The sequence below is a fragment of the Hyperolius riggenbachi genome, chromosome 2 (genome assembly GCF_040937935.1).
Source record: "Hyperolius riggenbachi isolate aHypRig1 chromosome 2, aHypRig1.pri, whole genome shotgun sequence".
NCBI classification, from domain to species: domain Eukaryota; kingdom Metazoa; phylum Chordata; class Amphibia; order Anura; family Hyperoliidae; genus Hyperolius; species Hyperolius riggenbachi.
The window spans coordinates 265,561,655-265,582,266 of record NC_090647.1 but is presented as its reverse complement, the minus strand read 5'-3'; the positions used below and the strand labels follow the sequence as shown (position 1 = coordinate 265,582,266).

The window sequence follows — 20,612 nt, the reverse complement described above, 5'->3', positions numbered from 1 at the left end:
TTGTACTACTCCAATAGTGACTCTTTCTGAAACTGACCATTGGAATATATAGCCACAGACTGACGCTGAAGCATAGGAATACTTGGATGAATTATTTGAGGGCTCGTTTCCACTATCGCGAATCCGCATGCGTCCAATGCATGCGGATTCGCACATGTAATGCAAGTGGATGGGCCTGTTTCCACTGTAGCGTGGTTGAGGTGCGTTTTTTTTTCAGCGGTGAGAACGCACAAAAGAGCTGCAGAATTCGCCTGCGAGTGGAATGCATGCGAATAGCTTGCAATGTATTTAATAGGGAAATCGCATGCGGTTTCCCCATACGTTTTTCGCATGCGAATTCGCATAGGTACCAATGTAAATTCACACAGGCAGTGACATGGTTAAAATCGCATATACCCTCACCTATGCAAATTCGTGGCAAACGCATGGGGAATCGAATCCACATGCGATTTCATCAGCGGTGGAATCCAGGCGATTCCGCACCGCAATAGTGGAAACGAGCCCTAAAGGACAACTGAAGTGAGAAGAATATGGAGGCTGCTATATTTATTTCCATTTAAACAATACTAGTTGCCTGGCAGCTTTGCTGGTCTGTTTGGCAGCAGTAGTGTCTGAATCACACCAGAAACAAGCATGCAGCTAATCTTGTCATATTGGACAATAATGTCAGAAACACCTGATCTGCTGTATGCTTGCTCAGGGTCTATGGCTAAAAGTATTATGCTGGGCATACACGGCGAGGTGCGCTGTTATCAATCGAGCCGCTGATGGCTCGATTCATAATATCCTGCCAGATAGATTCCCCGCGGGCGGACAAAAGCGGGGAATCGAGCGGCTGATAAAGGGATGCCCGCGGGGACGAGCGGGGATGCGCCGGCATCGAGCCGGAGGCTCGATCCGGCGCATAATTGCATCCGTGTATGCCCAGCATTAGAGGTAGAAGATCAGCAGGACAGCCAGACTTTAACGTCGCACTGTTAAAGTGTATATGCGTAGCGTTACAGCCGAGTTGTGCGACCTTAACGTCGCATCAAACGCAACGTCCTACTATGAAAGTAGCCTAAAGATAAATGAATGGTACAAAATATAGGAGCATTTTAGATTTTTTTTTGCCTAGTTTTAGAAAAATGACATCCGTAGATGTGACTGAGTATTTTGATGAGAGATTGCTGTGGATTAATTAAAAAATGGATGAAAGAGCATATTACCATTTGCCAGATAGTATTTGGTGCTATAAACCGCATATTCCAATATCAGAATGTAATTTACAGACGTGTCATATGCATATAGGGTATATACTGATAATCATTGTCATTATAGTCCCATAACTTTTAATGACTAGTGGAGCTTCCCTAGGAAGCCTTCTTTCATTATAATGAATACAATCATAATAATATTTGTAAAGGGATTTCCTCCTGCCAAACTGAAAGCACCTGACAGCTGCAGCCACTAAGGGCATGCTCAATAAACCACCCTTGAGCATTAGGGAGTGTTGCCCAAGAACTCCGTACTGAAGAGGCACTGGCTTAGCCAGAATTAAAATCCTGATCTCCTAAGTCAGAGGCAGTGCCCTTAAAGAACAAGTGACACATATGCTAATCTAGAAATAAAAACCACATATATAAGTAGATAAATACTAGTTCTACTTACATAACAGATGTATTGCACTGCCCACCTTATGATTCCTGTGAATTTTATAAAGGAAAAGCAGAGAATCCTATTCTAGACAGTTTCCATCTTGGTTACCTTTGACCTCCTGACATCATTTCTTCCCTTACTCTTTTTTTTCTCCTCTTGCTAATTGTGTATTCGTTACCTGCCCTCCTCCCAGAGTCTTCAGACACTCTCACTGAGGTCTATACTAGGAAGTACACTGTCTTATGTCATTAGAAGGAGGGTGAAATAAAGGGAAGAGGAGAAATCTATTATAGATAAAAAAAGACCCCTCAGCATGCAACTGTTTGGCAATGGCAATTAAAGGGCCAGTGCTCCCAAGGTATGTAATGACTCTTAACCATAACAGTAGAAAAAGTTTTGAATGCAGGATTAGCATCTTTATCACTTAACACACTCAGTCAGACCAGTTGTTGAAATTTTATTTTTTTTATGGTGACATTCCTATTCAGCCACTAAATACAGGTCCTTGATTTGTCTTTGAATAATTTTATCTGGAAAGTTCTTTTAAGACTTCTTTTGGAAAGATTCTTATCATTTGTTATCAGTTATGTAGTCAAAGTGGACATTGAGAAATATATAAATTATATAGTGCATTGTACAGTGAATGAATACTTACTTCAATAGAGACATCCTTCCAGCATACTTTCCCAAGATAGACAGTGAAGAAAGCAGACAGAAAAACTCCACAGAGAATCATTCCAATCCAAAGACCTTTAAGAAAAATGTGGAGTTTATAACACTGACTGTGATGCGAAGGATGAAAGATTTGAGACAGATTTTTTCCACCAGTCTTCTTGAGGTGCCACTATTCTACTTCCTATCAACTACATGTCACCTGTGCTTTACAGCCTTTTCCTCAGGGGTCAAGAGGGGTACTCAGAGAGGGGTCTGACAACATCACTAAAGTTATGCAGGAACATGTGGCTGTGAGGCTGGGTCCACACTATAAGCGCTTTTGTGAGCATTTGCGTTTAAGTAGCCATTGCTGAACACTTGTTAAAAAATTGCTCCCATTCACTTTCATGAAAATCGTGGTAAAAATCGCCGCAATTGCGTAAGGTTTTACACGTACGCGATCGCGGCAATCGCAGCAATTTTACCACAATTTTCATGAAAGTGAATGGGAGCGATTTTTTTAACAAGTGTTCAGCAAGTGCTAATTAACCGCAGACGCTCACAAAAGCGCTTATGCTGTGGACCCGGCCTAAATTGTTTTTAGTTTTGTTACCAGCTGTTGTATCTAATTGTTGTTGTGAAGTTTGCTGACTTTCCCTCATGATTAATAGCCATTGCAAAAGTTTTCCATTAGGCTACTTGCACACCAAGACGTTGCGTTAGGTGCTATTTTAAGGTCGCATAACGTGCACCTAACACAATGTATGGTGCTGCAAGAGAGGACGGTAGAGTGAGCCGCGTTAGGCGGCTCTATCCCTATAAGGTCTCCCAGAGTGGCGCTGATTGGCCGGTGGGACCACGTGATGCGAAGCGAGACACTCCGCATCACGTGGTCCCACCGGCCAATCAGCGGCCGCCAGTGCAGTGAATATTAAGTAGCCATGTGCACGGCTACTGTAGCTGGCTCTCCCCGCCTCCTCTCCGCCCCCCACTGCGCATGTCTAACGCGGCTATAGCCGCTCTAACGCCGTAGCATGCTGCACTTTCCGGACAACGTGCAGCGTTACATGTAACGCAACGTGGGCTGTGTGAACAGCCCACTTGTGTTACATTGCTGTGCGTTGGGGGAGCGTTACAGGCGCACTAACCCGCACCTGTAACGTCCCTGTGTGTAAGCAGCCTTAATCTAGCCGAAGCAGGTCACTTCAGCACGATATTCCCCAATCCCCATGCTGCACCTAAAGTGAGTTGATTCATTTTATATGGTAAGTCTATTTAGGTTTCAATAAGTTTACACATTTTTCTAGTTATACATGAAAATTAACAATAACTGACTTGTGGGTAAAGCAAATACCCATAGAAGTCAAGTCAAGCATATGCAAAAAAATAGAAGGCTGTAGGAGTACGGTGGGTCTATATATACAGGCGCAAAGTTTCAGCTTTATAATTTCAGGCTGGTTTTACATTTGTTTTTTGCATCATGGTGCGATGGTTCTGCTGCATCACAAAGCAAAAAAATGTCAATCACATGACCCTGCAGCAGAGTGCGCTGACAGGGTCATATGCATAGGCCAGCTCCACGCTAAGTTATGTACTCCCTGCTGGGCAGAAAACATGTCACTGGGATTCCTGTCGGTCCGTGCATGCGTGTCGCGCTGTACCATTTACACTACCTGTGTTGCCCATACACTTTCATTATAGCAGGCTCCGTGCAATAAGCATGGTGCCTGCAGTAACACGCTGCAGTGCTTGCATTGGATCGGAAGCTTCCGGCGCACCGCCCCACTATGCGTAAGTGTGAAAAGCAGCCTACACTTACATTGCTTTTGTGACACCCTGCAGTAAACAAGGGTAACGCAATGCAGGTTTGCAATGGAAGTGTAAAAGTCTGGCAGCAAGAGTAAAATGCTAAAAATAAATGCAGCGTTAACATGCAGGTACAATACGGTGCCTGAAGGAGCTGCCTGGGCTGGCACAAATCTGCTATAGGAGTCCAGTATCTTCTGATCACAAGTAAAGGTGTCAAGCTTGTTCTCTCACATTTGTTAGAAGCAGGGCCGGATTTGTACTTTCCAGTGCCCTAGGCCTGCTGTCAACAACCCCCCCCCCCCCCCCGCGCCCACACACACGATCACTGGTTTGAATGGGCTTATTTCAGTTGTGCTGCTTTGCACAGTGCACAGCAGCCGATAGTGTTCTGAGCATGCATACTTGAGAAATGACACTGATGTATGATCGGTACTTGTCAGGAATGCATAACACTGTATCGGCCTCAGTTGCTGTGTACATCTGGGCTGGAGTGAGAAATTACAGGGAGCGCAAGTGGCCAGAGCATGCGCTGCTTCTTTGTCCTTTGCGCGACTGGCTGCAGTCGGAGCCACAAACAGGTGGCTCAATGGAGAGAAGCCATCCAAAACAGAGAACAGGTAAGTAGCAAACATCCTGTCAAGACCCACTTTGGATGTTCTGTTGTAATTAGAGTGGACCTGAACTCAAAACTTCCTCTCTGCTTTAAAAGATATGCAACAACATAACCTTTAGGGCTCTTTCACAGTGCGATGTTAAAGTCGCAAGTTATAAAATACTTTACAGAGTAATGCACAGCAATGCAAAGTCTGTGCGACATTCACAGTGCACATGTTGCATTAGTGTGTAATGTGTAGTGTTATTAAGAAGTGCTGCATGCTGTGCGTTTAGCAATGTATCTGCTGCGTTATGTGTGTTGCACATGCTCAGTAATGGTTTTTTTAATTTTAAATGTAACGCATGCGCCGTTTTCGTTCCATCAGTATGCAATGAAAACGGCGCACCAAGAGACACATAACGCAGTGCAAAATAACGTCCAATTTCATAACCTACATGTGCTGCGTTAGGGGCACGTTGTGTGACTTTAACGTTGCATCAAACGCAACGTCCCACTGTGAGAGGCCTTAAAGAAAAACATATCTTTGTTACAGCTGATATAAATCCTGCAATAAATCTTCAGTGTGTCTACTTCCTGCTTTCATGGAAGCAGACATATTGATAACATCCTGTGCTTTCAAATGAGCTTATCTGACATGGCAGTCAGCTAACACAGGAGAGAGATCAAATAAGACTTGTGATTAGATACAGATGAGGGGGAATTAGACAGGCTCTCTAAACACATACAGGGTGGATTTTTCTATGTTTTCCTTCGGTCCTGTGCAAGAGTTCAGCTCCACTTTAAAGCATCTGAATTACATTTATTTATATTTGCTGAAAAATCTATGCATCTCTTTTGAATGTCGAATGTACATATGGCGGTGTGCTCTAACATATTGACAGTATATAGGAACAAAGTCTGAAGAAGGCTTATTAGCAGAAAGCTTACTCTTTTTCTTTTAAACCAATAAATGGTATTATCCTAATTCAAAACCCTCTGCTTTTTCTGATGGCTAAGATGATACAATGCTCCACTGCTACAGGAAAGCAGAAGGATGCCAAACCATACACACTAGCATAGAGGTAGTAACAGCTCAGGTGTCCTTTAAAGTGACAGCTTAGCAATGAAAGGGAAGCAAACAGCATTTTTATTCCTGTAGTTCTCATAGATGGTAGGAGCTGAAGGACAGAAAATGAGTCAGGAAAGAGTTAACTGAGGAAGAGAAGAGACCACTGCTGGCTAGGAAGAAAAAAAACATAAGCCATACATTTAAGGTAGAGATAACGTGTAATTAACAGCTGCTGGGGTCAGTGTCACAGCTGTAAAAGAGAAAGTTAAAAAACTGATGTTTGGGAATGCCTGCATTAAAACTCAGCAGAACTTAGTTCTTTGTAATGTAAATCCCTGGTATTTCTCACATTGACTTGTATGTCCATCATAGAGAGGAATGGATCATCAGGAGGTGACAGCAGATGCTGATTGTCATAACACATCAGGAAGTGAGAGAGAGAGAAGCAGGGATTGGGGAATTGTGGAATTCAGCTATTAGTGCAGACCAGGGTGCTGGCTGGCTGCGCTGCAGGAAGAGATTATTTAATTTGACATATCACCTCTTTACTCTCCAAGTCCTGCCGCCCTTCTCATCTGATTTTTATCACCCTAGGCCATGGCCTTTGTGGCCTTCCCAGAAATTTGGTTAGAAGATAACTGGGTCTTTTTCATTTTATACAGAACGGTTTCAATTGCTTTAGTTTGTAAAAGAAATCCTTACACATACCATGTATGCCCAGTTTTCCTGCAAACATAAGAGCTGCAGCAGATGGTAATCCCAGCACGTAATAGCCAATGGCAAACAAGGCAGCCCCAATCTTCTGTCTTCCTATTCCTCTAAGCACACCACTGGATACACACTGTATGCAGAAACAAGTGTTATCATGTTATTCTATATGGCTGCACAAAACCCGAAAGACATACTGAATTATGTTTGTATTTTGCTGCACATCCCTTCCATTTTGTTATATGAATACTACTTAGTATTTCACGTTACTTTTATGTTACTGTACCCCTCCAAGATGTAATTTTGAAGATGAAGAACTCATATTGCTGATATAGTTTACCACTAGATCAAGGTATTTATAGATGATCCATTTTATTGCGGAAAAGACACAGAACATCTATATTGCGCTTTACTCCTGGCGGACTGAAAGCACTTCACGGCTGTGGCCACTTAAGGTGCACTCCACAGGCGACCACAGTCGTTAGGGTGCCTTGCCTAAAGACTCCTTACAGTTTAATGTACTGGCTTGAGCGAGGATTCAAACCCTGGTCAAAGGCTCAAATCCCACATCAAAGGCAAAGTGAGATCACTTAACCTCAGCACTGACTAATACAGATGTTAAAGGGTACCTTGACTGACATGTGACATGATGAGATAAACATGTGTATGTGCAGGGCCATTCCAGCACATAACTAGGCTGTGCTCATTTTTTATTTGTCTCACTGAAAGAGTTAAACTTATGCAAACTACAAGGTATGGTATGCAAACTACAGTTTCTCTCTAGTCAGGCTGAGGACTATAACCCTCATTGATAACTAATTACTTTGGTTATCTAATCTAATCAAAATGCTGAAACATTGGGCCCTGAAGATGAGAGAATATCAGTTTGGGTTAACAGTTAGGAGTCCAGATTGAGTGGATTTGGGTTAATAGTATGTGTAGGTTAGAATTAGTTGGAAGGAGGTTAGAGTTAGGCATAAGGAAGAGGTTACATTTGCACCTCCTATGCAATGTTCAAACTGTGACCAGAGCATGGTAATATAATGGCACGTGGCATCCCAGTGCATACTGTGTGCTGCTGAGAAACACATGCATTAACAGTGACAGTAAAGCATACTTTTCATTGATTGTATGCTTCACTGTATGTGACATAATACGCAGATAATATGCAGCACAATTTTCCCGTTCTGTTGCGCTCATGCTGTTACAGGACATGCAACACAACACCCACTGGGAACCTAGCCTTAAAGTGAAGTACATTGACAATGAAGCCTTTAGAGATTAGTGTTAATTCTAACTTTTAGTGATTTTTTTGCATATAGGAAAAAGACAAAGCTAATCAAATTGATGTGTAATGCTGGGAATACACCATATGTTTTTTCAGCAGATAGATGGTTCAATAGACAATTTCCGACATATCCGATCTTATTTTCGATCTTTTTTTCTGTTCGTTTTCTCATAGAAGTGAATGGAAATTGATAAGAAAAGATAAGAAAATTGATTGGAAAATCGAACAGTAAATCGACTGAATAAATCTCTTTATCTCTAATTATAATATCTAAATATAATAATCTAATTATCTCTATTTTACAATGGGTATTACTTACAGCGATGCATTCAAATATGTGGAAGGCGATGTATATAGGTATAACTTCAGAGACAAGTGCAGCTATCTCACTGCAAGAAAATGAATTTTTTATAGAGACAATATTATATAACACGATTCATATTGTAATATTCTGGAAGAAGTTGTTATCATTTAGCTCATGTTGTTAAAGATCATAGCATAGAAGGGTCACAACATACAAGCTAGTGAGTCTTTTAGTGTTAAAATAAAATATCAGCACGGCTGCCAGGCAACTGGTATTTAAAAGGAAAACAATATGACAGCCTCCATATACTTCTTGCTTCAGGTTTCCTTTAAGGACCATTTCTGCTAGATGAATGGGAGTGGGATATAATGTGAAAGGCAAAAAGATGTATGAGTTGCAGAGAATGGCCCTGCAGCAAACAGTTTGTGAGTGGAGCCAAAAGAACTCTCAAAGTCCAATTATTCAAACAATGGTAAAATAAGGGGGAAAAAAAAAAACAAACATTCAGAAGCACCCACTCTCTACACATTTTAGTTAGGCACATGGAAGATCACTTCAGGTATTAAGATTTTCTTTTGCTGTAGAACAGGTTATGCAATATTGCATAGGAGGATTTTTTATTTTTTTAAGCAAATATCCAGAAGAAAAGCATAATACAGGATAATTCCATTCAAAGGGAGTTAAACCACGAGTTTAAGAGAACGATGGTAGCTACAAATCATGCCTTCCCCCATCACCCACTAACATTTACACCTACTTCCTCTTGCCATCTGAACAGCAGGCCGATCGTCTAGACTCTAATCATATCACAATGTGGGGAGTGTGATCTCCCCCATAGATTTTCTTTGCTCAAGGACGTGGTGCGGTAAATTTACCTCACTGCAACGCCCAAGTGTGAAAGGGCCCAGAAAGGGATTACAACTTTTACAGTGTTATTACTACTGTCCAAGTTCCCATTCTAGAGATTTACTCTAATTTCCCGACCTTGCGACCTCCAAGGAGTATTTCTGTCCTTAGTATGAAAATGGCTGGTCCCAGGAACAGGAGATGAATGAAGGATACCATACCAATAAAAACTAAAAAAAAAGTTTTTTTTCCCCACTTTTGCCGAGATTCCACTCCTGTCTCTGTCTTGCTTATCTCTCCTTTCATCATCTTGCCATCGTATGACTGTGCATCACACTTGGCAAATGGCAAGATGTGAGGGCTCGTTTCCACTATTGCGGTGCGGAATCACCTGGATTCCACCGCTGATGAAATCGCATGCGGATGCGATTCCCCATGCGTTTTTTGCCGCGAATTCGCATGAGAATTCGCATAGGTGAGGGTATATGCGATTTTAACCAAGTCACTGCCTGAGTGAATTTACATTCGTACTTATGCGAATTTGCGGCAAAAAACGCATGACAAAGCCGCATGCGATTTCCCTATTAAATACATTGCATGCGATTCGCATGCATTCCACTCGCAGGCGAATTCTGCTGCTCTTTTGTGGGTTTTTTCACCGCTGAAAAAAACACACCTCAACAACGCTACAGTGGAAACAGGCCCATCCACTTGCATTACATGTGCGAATCCGCATGCGTTGGACGCATGCGGATTCGCGATAGTGGAAACGAGCCCTTAGAGAAATTCAGTTAGAGACAAAGGATAGCAATACAGCCCCTTAAAAAGGTTCTAGGTCCTTTCCGGAGTTTCAAAAACTGAAATACATTTTCCCTGATGAGGGGGCTTTCACAAGGACCACTGTTTCCCTATACATATTGTAGCAACCAACATCAGCTATTCCTGTGTAATATGTACGTTTATGTACTGTGTATTTCACTTATGCTTATTATCAGACATACATACATACCCATCACTAGTAAAAATGTATGAGAAAACATTCTTCAAGGCAGCTAGTAGAATGATGTCCAAGACTATGCAAAAAGCTGTAGAATAGAAAAACTACCATCAAGTTGGAGCATATCACAGCACATTCCACATATTTTTTATAATTCAGATATGTGAATAGTTTGGGAAGGTGCCACAAAATGGTGGTTAGGATTGGGCATCAGGAATGGGGGAATTAGTAACCTGTTATTTGCTGATGATGACTGCAGCAGCAACCACCTGGATCACATCAGGACATCAAATGGTCTTTACTTTTTCTTAAATATTGTAAACAATGCACTATTTGCATAACCAACACAACTGTCTAACTATGCTACTACTTCTATGTCCCAACTTGTCTGAATGTATTCCCGCTTAAGCATTCAATACTGACTCAAACTGTCTGAATACATTCCAATTTGTTGTTAAAAGGACACTTAAGCCAGGAATAAAAAATCAGTTTTACTTGCCTGATGCTTCTACCAGCCCCCTGCAGCCGTCCCGTACCCTTGCAGTCACTCGCGGATCCTCCGGCCCCCCACCGCCAGCTTGTTTAATTTTTACTTACAGGGAGTCGGTGGGCTTTTTGCGCCTGCGCAGGCCTGGCCACTCGTATCCTTCTTCATGTTCCCATCCTCAATAGCGTCCTGCACAGGCGCAGGACGCTACAGCGGATGGGAATGCAAAGAAAAATATGCGTCGCCAGGCCTGTCAGGGAAAACAAAACTAGCAGGCAGCGGGGGACCAGAGGCTCTGTGAGTGATTGCGACGGCACGGAATGACTGCAGGGGGCTAGTAGAAGCCCCAGGTGAGCAAAACTGATTTTCTATTCCTGGCTTAAGGGTCCCTTTAAATTATTGACACAAATTGTCTCATGATACTCCTGCCTGATGTTCCTTTACTGACCTGGGCTGTCTGATTATATTCCTCCCTGCTTTTTCATGACTTATCCAGCCTATCAGACTACACTCCTGGCACCTGTTACAGTCCAGCTTACAGAGCCTGTATCTGCCTGTCACTCCTGTTATCAACATGGCCAGTCTGACCGTGCTTCACCTGCTGATCCTAAACTTGTCTGATGGCTTCAGTTACTGACTACCTGACTATGCGCCTATGTCATACTGCACTTCAGCACAATCATTTCCAGAAGTTACTGGTGAAGGTAACCTATTGGTTTTAAAGGATCACTCCAGCGAAAAATTAAGCAGTTAAAATCTGACAGAACCAACAGGCTTTTGATTAGTCCATCTCCTCATGGGGGATTCTCAGGGTCTTCGTTGTTTTCAAAAGTGTTTCCTGAATGGCAGTTTAGCTGCAGCCTCTATACTAACTTGCATACTATTTTGGCAGTTAGACTTTGCAACTGCTATTCAGGAAATGCTTTTGAAAACAAAGAAAACCCAGAGAATCCCCCAAGAGGAGATGGACTACACCAAAACCTGTCCGTTCTGACAGATTTTAACTGCTTACTTGTTTCGCTGGAGTTGTCCTTTAACTTGGTGCAACACGCAGCAAAGCACCCAATGCCCACTAGGGGAGCTGGTCCATAATTCTTTGTAGGTTACTCTGGTGTGTGTCCCAAATAAATGCTAGTAATGGGAGTGTGGGGGAAGGGGGTTATTAGTATTCGTTTCTAACTACAAGCTCACACCTTTTTCTATAATCTGCATGCCAGTATTGCATTTACAATAGTGATTTATTATTACAAATAACTATAACTATAGTGATCAGATTTTTGTGCACTGATTATGTATGTGTGCCAAATCATTTTTTCTATGTTTTAGTTTATATAAACATTGCAGACGTAAAGTTAATTGCATTTGGAATGTATTACAGACCCATGGTAAAAAAAGCTATTGTCATGGACTTCTTTGCTTGTTCAATATCCCCTGCGCCAAGTGCATTACCCACTCGTACACTGGTAGCCATACTTATGCCATATGGAATCTGTAAAAGATCAGTGTACATACAGTACATAATGAAATTAATGCATTGTTTTTACATCACAACTACATTGTACTATTTTCTCAGTGGTTAGATTGAGTTAAATTCATATCCTTGCCCCCTTGAATACAGTAGATAAAGCTGAATAGATACAGGGCTCAAATGTAACTGAATAATCAGGGCAGGTTCTAGACTTCTTACTGCCTGAAGCAAACATAGTATGTCCTGCCCCCGAAACCATGTCCTCCCCGAATCACGAGCAAAGACCATGTGGTTTCAGTGTTTGTGTTATAGAGTGGACTAAAAGTCCCATACCTTGCATACTTCACAAGAGAATCACCTTACATATTAATTGCAGCTATCACCCTGCAAAAGAATTGTGGCAAAACCCTCAAAATGAAATGCCGTACTCACCCCACATATGAAATTTGGCAATTATGCCACAAAATGCATCAATCGCCCCACCCATGAAATTCAGCAATCACCCACACAGGATTTACAGAAATCACCCCAAAATTGAAATGCAACAATTACACCACATAGAAAAATACAACAATTGCCTCACAACACTGCACGCAGGCACCAGGGAAGGGTGGTGACCCATATACACTTGGGGGAATACCAGAGTCGGTTGATCTTTGTGAAATCGAACAACCACTGCACCTGAACACAGCTCTGGTGGTCCTTCTGGGCCATCTCAACTGGGAATCTAGCATGAGTACTGGTGTTCCCATGTCATATCTAAAAATGCAGCAAGCCTTATTATTATTGTATTTATAAAGTGCCATCATATTATACAACGCTGGACAATAATTACATACAATGATACAAAGAATAACAGACCTAATGTAACAAGGATATACAACATAGGACAAAGTTATACGAGGCAAACAGGGAACAAAATACATGATCATGCAATTTTGGGCTAGTTGGGTAGGCCCAGTAATGCAAGTATGAGGCGGTCACAGGAAAGGAGCACACAATCATGTAGAATACACTAGGGAAAGGAGGACCTTGCTATGAGCATTAAAAGCAGTTTGTTTATGGCTGTATAGCCAAAATCTGCATCACGTGTTATAATCTGACTGTTATGAAGTGATGTGATGCAAAAAATCCATGTAAAATTAATCAATATCAATGAAAGAATAATCTTTTAGCATAAGTTATAGGTAGTGAATTATTAGACATAGAAAATGCCAGAATGTTCTACTGCTGCTTGGTTATTTAGAATGTAATATTCAGCTTCTCTTTAAAGAGGAGCTGTTAGGTATAAGGTCTCAGAGAAAATAAACACATATATCAGTAGCTAAAGATTGGCTGTACTTACATTACACATGCATTTCACTGTCCACGTTTGGATTTCACAGAATTTGTATATAGTATATGCAGAGATAGATGCTCCTGACAGCTCATGGCAGGCTCCATGTTTTTCTGTCAAATGTGTCGTCATGTCCTGCCTGCTTCCTGATCACAGATAAGCTCGTACTTGAACAACACAGTGTGCAGTGAATATTAATGAGCCATGTGGCTAGGAACAATAGCTGACTCCTGCAGTGTACTCTGCCCGGAGATTTATCAGTGCTACGCGCTGGACTGATTACAAGCTGCTGTAACGTCTCATTAGCAGCCGAGGGGAGGGCCCCAGAATGCTTTGCAGTTTAGTATGTGGCTTGCGTCCTTATGGGTCTATAACAGCCTTGCTGATAAGCACACATCAAAGGTAACTGAGATTTTTATCTTCACTAATGGCTTTATGGCTTCCTTCTAAACTGTTTAACACAGGAGAATAGAGGTTTAAATTAGCCTCTGCAGCCTGACAGTTACTCTTTAAGTTTGAGGTGAACCACAGTGGTCAATAGCAAGTGGAAGGGAATACACACGAGTCATACATTATATTACTTTTTCTCTGTGTTAAAACAAGTTTGTTCAGACTCTCTGTGCCATGCCATGGAATATGGAACAGTTGAGTATTCCATCCTATTCACATATTAGCTCCCTGCCAGCGTTCCTTTAGCAATATTCCAATTGTCTTCATACATTTTGATTGTTAAATACTGGCAGTAAATAGGCCCCCATGTTACAATCCTGCCTTCTCTCGCTGTGAAAATCTGGAAAACATCAAAGTTTACCAGCAGCTAAAGCATGAGAGTGGCACTAGCAGGACTTCACTCCTTCGGCTCTCATCCGCTGTGGTTCGCACGGGAGTGACAGGACAGGAGCGCATGTGAGCGAAGGCAGAGCCTGGACAGAACACAGCACAGACTCAGAGGAAGTTTAGAGACTCACTTTATAGTCAGACTTCTGGGCCTGAGAGACTATAAGGTGGGTGGGGTGGCATGCATGGGAGGCTAATAAATGAGTGACTCACCCATACTGAAATGAATTCAAGCAGCTCCACACTAGGGATGCTCGGAAAATTCCGCGTAATTATAAATTCCGTGATTCCGGCCGGAATTAGGTCAATTCCGATTCCGGTAGTCAAATCGGAATTCCTATTCCTCTCAAACGGAATTCCGCGGAAATTTTTTAATTCCGACGGAATTTTCCGGAATGACATAAAAAATCTCTCCCTCCTCCTCCTCCTCCTCCTCCTCCTCCTCCTCCTCCTCCTCCTCCTCCTCCTCCTCCTCCTCCTCCTCCTCCTCCTCCTCCTCCTCCTCCTCCTCCTCCTCCTCCTCCTCCTCCTCCTCCTCCTCCTCCTCCTCCTCCTCCTCCTCCTCCTCCTCCTCCTCCTCCTCCTCCTCCTCCTCCTCCTCCTCCTCCTCCTCCTCCTCCTCCTCCTCCTCCTCCATCCATCCATCCTCCTTCCATCCATCCTCCTTCCATCCATCCATCCATCCATCCATCCATCCATCCATCCATCCAATGCAGTAGGGAATTGCAGATTTTCAAAACAGCTTATATACCATAGCTGGGATTTGAACCTAGTGTGTAGTAGGTATCTGTCTTACCCTCTAGACCATGACCCACACTACATGCTAAAGCTGCCGGTAGCATAAACCATACTTCCATTATGATCAATTCGATAGAAAAAGTAGCATGATTAAGGATTTGTACTTTTTGAAAAGCATGCTTATTTATATACCATAGCTGGGATTTGAACCCAGAACCTAGTGTGTAGTAGGTATCTGTCTTACCCTCTAGACCAGGGGTCCCCAAACATTTTGGGTTGAGGGCCGGGTCAACATACTTCAGACCGCTGGTGGGCCGGAGTAAACATAAAATGATGTAGAAGTCTTTGCGGACCAGACAGTGAAGCATACCCAGGTGACAATCTGCAAGCCAATTGGACAGCAGTGTCACCTGATGTGGAATTTGATTGGAAACCAGCAAAATTTCTGCTTTCTGGCTTCCATGTGGATGGGGGGTGCTGCACTGCTATTCCATATGTGGACCACCAATATTTAAAGATGTAGCTGACTGCATTTATAAGCAATACATTTTCTGTGTGGGGGGCGGTAAGAAAGCCTTAGGGGGCCACATTCGGCCCGCGGGCCTTAGTTTGAGGACCACTGCTCTAGACCATCAACCACACTCAGGGCCAGGCTTTAGCATGTAGTGTGGTCAGAGGTGGGACAAGGTCCTTCAGCACCCAAGGCTGAGACAGCAAAGTGCGCCCCCCCATCCCTCCCACCCCAGCTGTCACACACTGATTGCTATTACACTAAGAGGTGCCCCAGGCCCCCCCCCCCCCACCCCCAACACCTTAATCTCTACTTATCTGGCTTGCTGTCGCTGCCATGTATCACCTTTTCTTATTTCTTTCTGCTTCAAACACAATTGGGAATGACAGCTGAATGAATTGTGCACCCCCTCCTACACTGCGCCCTGAGGCTGCAGCCTCTCCAGCCTCAGCCTTACTAGTGGGTAAGACAGATACCTACATCCGTGCAGTGTGGTTCATGGTCTAGAGGGTAAGACAGATACCTACTACACACTAGGTCCTGGGTTCAAATCCCAGCTATGGTATATAAGCATGCTTTTCAAAAAGTACAAATCCTTAATCATGCTACTTTTTCTATCGAATTGATCATAATGGAAGTATGGTTTATGCTACCGGCAGCTTTAGCATGTAGTGTGGGTCATGGTCTAGAGGGTAAGACAGATACCTACTACACACTAGGTTCTGGGTTCAAATCCCAGCTATGGTATATAAATAAGCATGCTTTTCAAAAAGTAAAAATCCTTAATCATGCTACTTTTTCTATCGAATTGATCATAATGGAAGTATGGTTTATGCTACCGGCAGCTTTAGCATGTAGTGTGGGTCATGGTCTAGAGGGTAAGACAGATACCTACTACACACTAGGTTCTGGGTTCAAATCCCAGCTATGGTATATAAATAAGCATGCTTTTCAAAAAGTACAAATCCTTAATCATGCTACTTTTTCTATCGAATTGATCATAATGGAAGTATGGTTTATGCTACCGGCAGCTTTAGCATGTAGTGTGAGAGTGAGAGAGAGTGAGAGTGAGAGTGAGAGTGAGAGAGTGAGAGAGTGAGAGAGTGAGAGAGTGAGAGAGTGAGAGAGTGAGAGAGTGAGAGAGTGAGAGAGTGAGAGAGTGAGAGAGTGAGAGAGAGAGAGAGAGAGAGAGAGAGAGTGAGAGAGTGAGAGAGTGAGAGAGTGAGAGAGTGAGAGAGTGAGAGAGAGAGAGTGAGAGAGAGAGAGAGAGAGAGATTTTAAAATTTTGCCGACGGAATTCCGTGTAAATCGGAATTCCGCGGAACTGACCCGGTATACCGTTTTTTTTATCTGGCATGAAATCAGCTTTAGTATCGGTACCCATCATTACTATGCATCGGGTATACAGTTTACTGCAGGGTTTTTGCATTTATGTTATCATACTGAGACATGGCACATATCACATCTGATAAGCAAGAAAATCTGTTGGTGTCAGTTTGATGCATTATGCAGTAGTATAGTGCCAGTGGCGGACACAGCCAGCAGTGGGCCCCTGTGCAAAATATAAATTGTGGGCCCCCCGACCTGCGGCGCCCAAAGCGCGCCGCGGCAAAAAATGGGTGTGGATAGAACCTGCGCCGCGGCAAAAAATGGGCGTGGCAATGACCGGATAAGGGCGGAGCTAACTGTAATTTAAAGTGATCCCGGGGTGAGAGTAATATGGAGGCTGCCATATTTATTTCCTTTTAAACAATACTAGTTGCCTGGCGGCCCTGCTGATCTATTTGGCTGCAGTAATAAACTGAATTACACCAGCAACAAGCATGCAGCTTAATCTTCTCAGTTCTGACAATATTGTCAGAAACCCCTGACCTGCTGCATGCTTGTTCAGGGTCTATGGTTGAAAGAATAAGAGGCAGAGGACCAGCACGGCAACCAGGCAACTGGTATTGCTTAAAAGGAGAGAAATATGGCAGCCTCAATATTATTCTCACCTCAGGTTCCCTTGAAAAGTGCAACGCAAAGACAGTGGGCCCAAGTTTTGGTGACCCTTTCCCCAGAAAATTCACATAATTGTGCAGGTTTTCTCAAGAAAATACACATAATGTGAGCAGATTTGCCCAGAAAATACATTCAATCATGTCGGCAGATTTGCCCAGAAAATACATTCAATCATGTCGGCAGATATGCCCAGAAAATACGTGCAATGATGTCGGCAGATATGCCCAGAAAATACGTGCAATGATGTCGGCAGATATGCCCAGAAAATACGTGCAATCATGTCGGCAGATATGCCCAGAAAATACGTGCAATCATGTCGGCAGATATGCCCAGAAAATACGTGCAATCATGTCGGCAAATATGCCCAGAAAATACGTGCAATCATGTCGGCAGATATGCCCAGAAAATACGTGCAATCATGTCGGCAGATATGCCCAGAAAATACGTGCAATCTTGTCGGCCGATATGCCCAGAAAATACGTGCAATCAAGTCGGCAGATATGCTCAGAAAATACGTGCAAGCAAGTCGGCAGATATGCCCAGAAAATACGTGCAATCATACGTGCGATGACGGGTACATGAACTTAGCAGCAGTTAATTCAGCAGTTGACATCAACAGGGAACTTTGAGTAAAGCACTGTCTCCTAATAAAAAATTATGCGCTATTTACTATACATATAGAAGATATTAGATAGTGAGCTCCTCTGAGCACAGTCAGGACATGACTATGTACTCTGTAAAACGCTGCAGAAGATGTCAGAGCTACATAAATACATAATAATATGATAAGACATTCAACTATGACTATGGTAGGAGTAGTGTGAGCTCCTCTAAAGGACAGTGAGCGACATAACGATGTACTCTGTAAAGTGCTGCAGGTGGGTGGATGGGCTAAACGATTACCTGGTCGGGAGGGTGGGTGAGCTAAAAGATTATCTGGTCGGGAGGGTAGGTGGGTGTGTGGGCTAATAAAATTACCTGTGAGGGTGGGTGGGCTAAAATATTACCTGTGAGGGTGGGTGGGCTAAAATATTACCTGTGAGGGTGGGTGGGCTAAAATATTACCTGTGAGGGTGGGTGGGCTAAAATATTACCTGTGAGGGTGGGATGGAGGATTACCTGGGTCTGGGTGGGTGGAGGATTACCTGGGTCTGAGTGGGTGGGTGGGTGGGCTATAGGATTACCTAGGTCTGGGTGGGCGGGCTATAGGATTACCTGGGTCTGGGTGGGTGGGCTATAGGAATACCTGGGTCTGGGTGGGCTATAGGAATACCTGGGTCTGGGTGGGTGGTAGTGTTGGGCGAACAGTGTTCGCCACTGTTCGGGTTCTGCAGAACATCACCCTGTTCGGGTGATGTTCGAGTTCGGCCGAACACCTGACGGTGCTCGGCCAAACCGTTCGGCCACGTGGCCGAACTAAGAGCGCATGGCCGAACGTTCCCCGAACGTTCGGCTAGCGCTGTGATTGGCCGAACGGGTCACGTGGTTCGGGCCCGAACGCGCTCTGATTGGCCGAACGGTCACGTGGTTCGGGTAAATAAATACCCGAACCACGTCATATCTCCGCCATTTGTCTGTGATTTTAGCTTTGGGTAGGCAGGCAGGGTAGTTCGCTCTCCAGCCACGCTAGCCAGGGTCCCCCCCAGTCATTGTGTGTCGCTGCTGGGAACAGTAGTACACCGCTCGCTCAGCCACACTATATATAGCATTGTTTACTGCCACTGTGTACCTCGCTCAGGCACGCTATATATATAGCATTGTGTTTTCTGACACTCTGTGTACACGGCTTAGCCTGACTAATATAGCATTGTGTGTACTGCCACTGTGCACCTCGCTCAGCCACGCTATATATAGCATTGTGTGTACTGCCACTGTGCACCTCGCTCAGCCACGCTATATATATAGCATTGTGTTTTCTGACACTCTGTGTACACGGCTTAGCCTGACTAATATAGCATTGTGTGTACTGCCACTGTGCACCTCGCTCAGCCACGCTATATATAGCATTGTGTGTACTGCCACTGTGCACCTCGCTCAGCCACGCTATATATAGCATTGTGTGTACTGCCACTGTGCACCTCGCTCAGCCACGCTATATATATAGCATTGTGTTTTCTGACACTCTGTGTACACGGCTTAGCCTGACTAATATAGCATTGTGTGTACTGCCACTGTGCACCTCGCTCAGCCACGCTATATATAGCATTGTGTGTACTGCCACTGTGCACCTCGCTCAGCCACGCTATATATAGCATTGTGTGTACTGCCACTGTGCACCTCGCTCAGCCACGCTATATATATAGCATTGTGTTTTCTGACACTCTGTGTACACGGCTTAGCCTGACTAATATAGCATTGTGTGTACTGCCACTGTGCACCTCGCTCAGCCACGCTATATATAGCATTGTGTGTACTGCCACTGTGCACCTCGCTCAGCCACGCTATATATAGCATTGTGTGTACTGCCACTGTGCACCTCGCTCAGCCACGCTATATATAGCATTGTGTGTACTGCCACTGTGCACCTCGCTCAGCCACGCTATATATATAGCATTGTGTTTTCTGACACTCTGTGTACACGGCTTAGCCTGACTAATATAGCATTGTGTGTACTGCCACTGTGCACCTCGCTCAGCCACGCTATATATAGCATTGTGTGTACTGCCACTGTGCACCTCGCTCAGCCACGCTATATATAGCATTGTGTGTACTGCCACTGTGCACCTCGCTCAGCCACGCTATATATAGCATTGTGTGTACTGCCACTGTGCACCTCGCTCAGCCACGCTATATATAGCATTGTGTTTTCTGACACTCTGTGTACACGGCTTAGCCTGACTAATATAGCATTGTGTGTACTGCCACTGTGCACCTCGCTCAGCCACGCTATATATAGCATTGTGTTTACTGCCACTCTGTGTACACCGCTCAGCCAGACTATATACCATTGATTACTGACACTCTGTGTACACCGCTCAGCCAGACTATATACCATTGTTTACTGACACTCTGTGTACACCGCTCAGCCAGACTATATACCATTGTTTACTGACACTCTGTGTACACTGCTCAGCCAGACTATATACCATTGTTTACTACCACTCTGATTCTGCTGGGAACAGTAGTACACCGCTCGCTCAGCCAGACTATATAGCATTGTGTTTACTGCCACTCTGTGTACACCACTCAGCCACACTATATAGCATTGCGTACTCTGCCAGTCAGTGTGTATATTGCTGGGATCAGTAATACTCCACTCACCGTCAACCACTATATGAGCTCAACATGAGTTCCCCAGAGACCTCCGCTGTGAGCAGCACTCCCAA

General features: G+C 43.8%; 1 protein-coding gene across 1 annotated transcript in view; it reads right to left on the bottom strand.

The window, feature by feature from the left end:
• LOC137544299 (multidrug and toxin extrusion protein 2-like) overlaps positions 1-20,612 on the bottom strand; it is a 204,465-nt gene that overhangs the window by 68,898 nt on the left and 114,955 nt on the right. The window contains exons 11-15 of the mRNA XM_068265355.1: positions 11,776-11,884; positions 9,921-9,996; positions 8,081-8,150; positions 6,474-6,606; positions 2,294-2,388 (exon numbers count right to left, since the gene is read on the bottom strand). Of these exons, the coding sequence (XP_068121456.1) occupies positions 2,294-2,388; positions 6,474-6,606; positions 8,081-8,150; positions 9,921-9,996; positions 11,776-11,884 (483 nt within the window). The remainder of the gene's footprint in view (positions 1-2,293; positions 2,389-6,473; positions 6,607-8,080; positions 8,151-9,920; positions 9,997-11,775; positions 11,885-20,612) is intronic.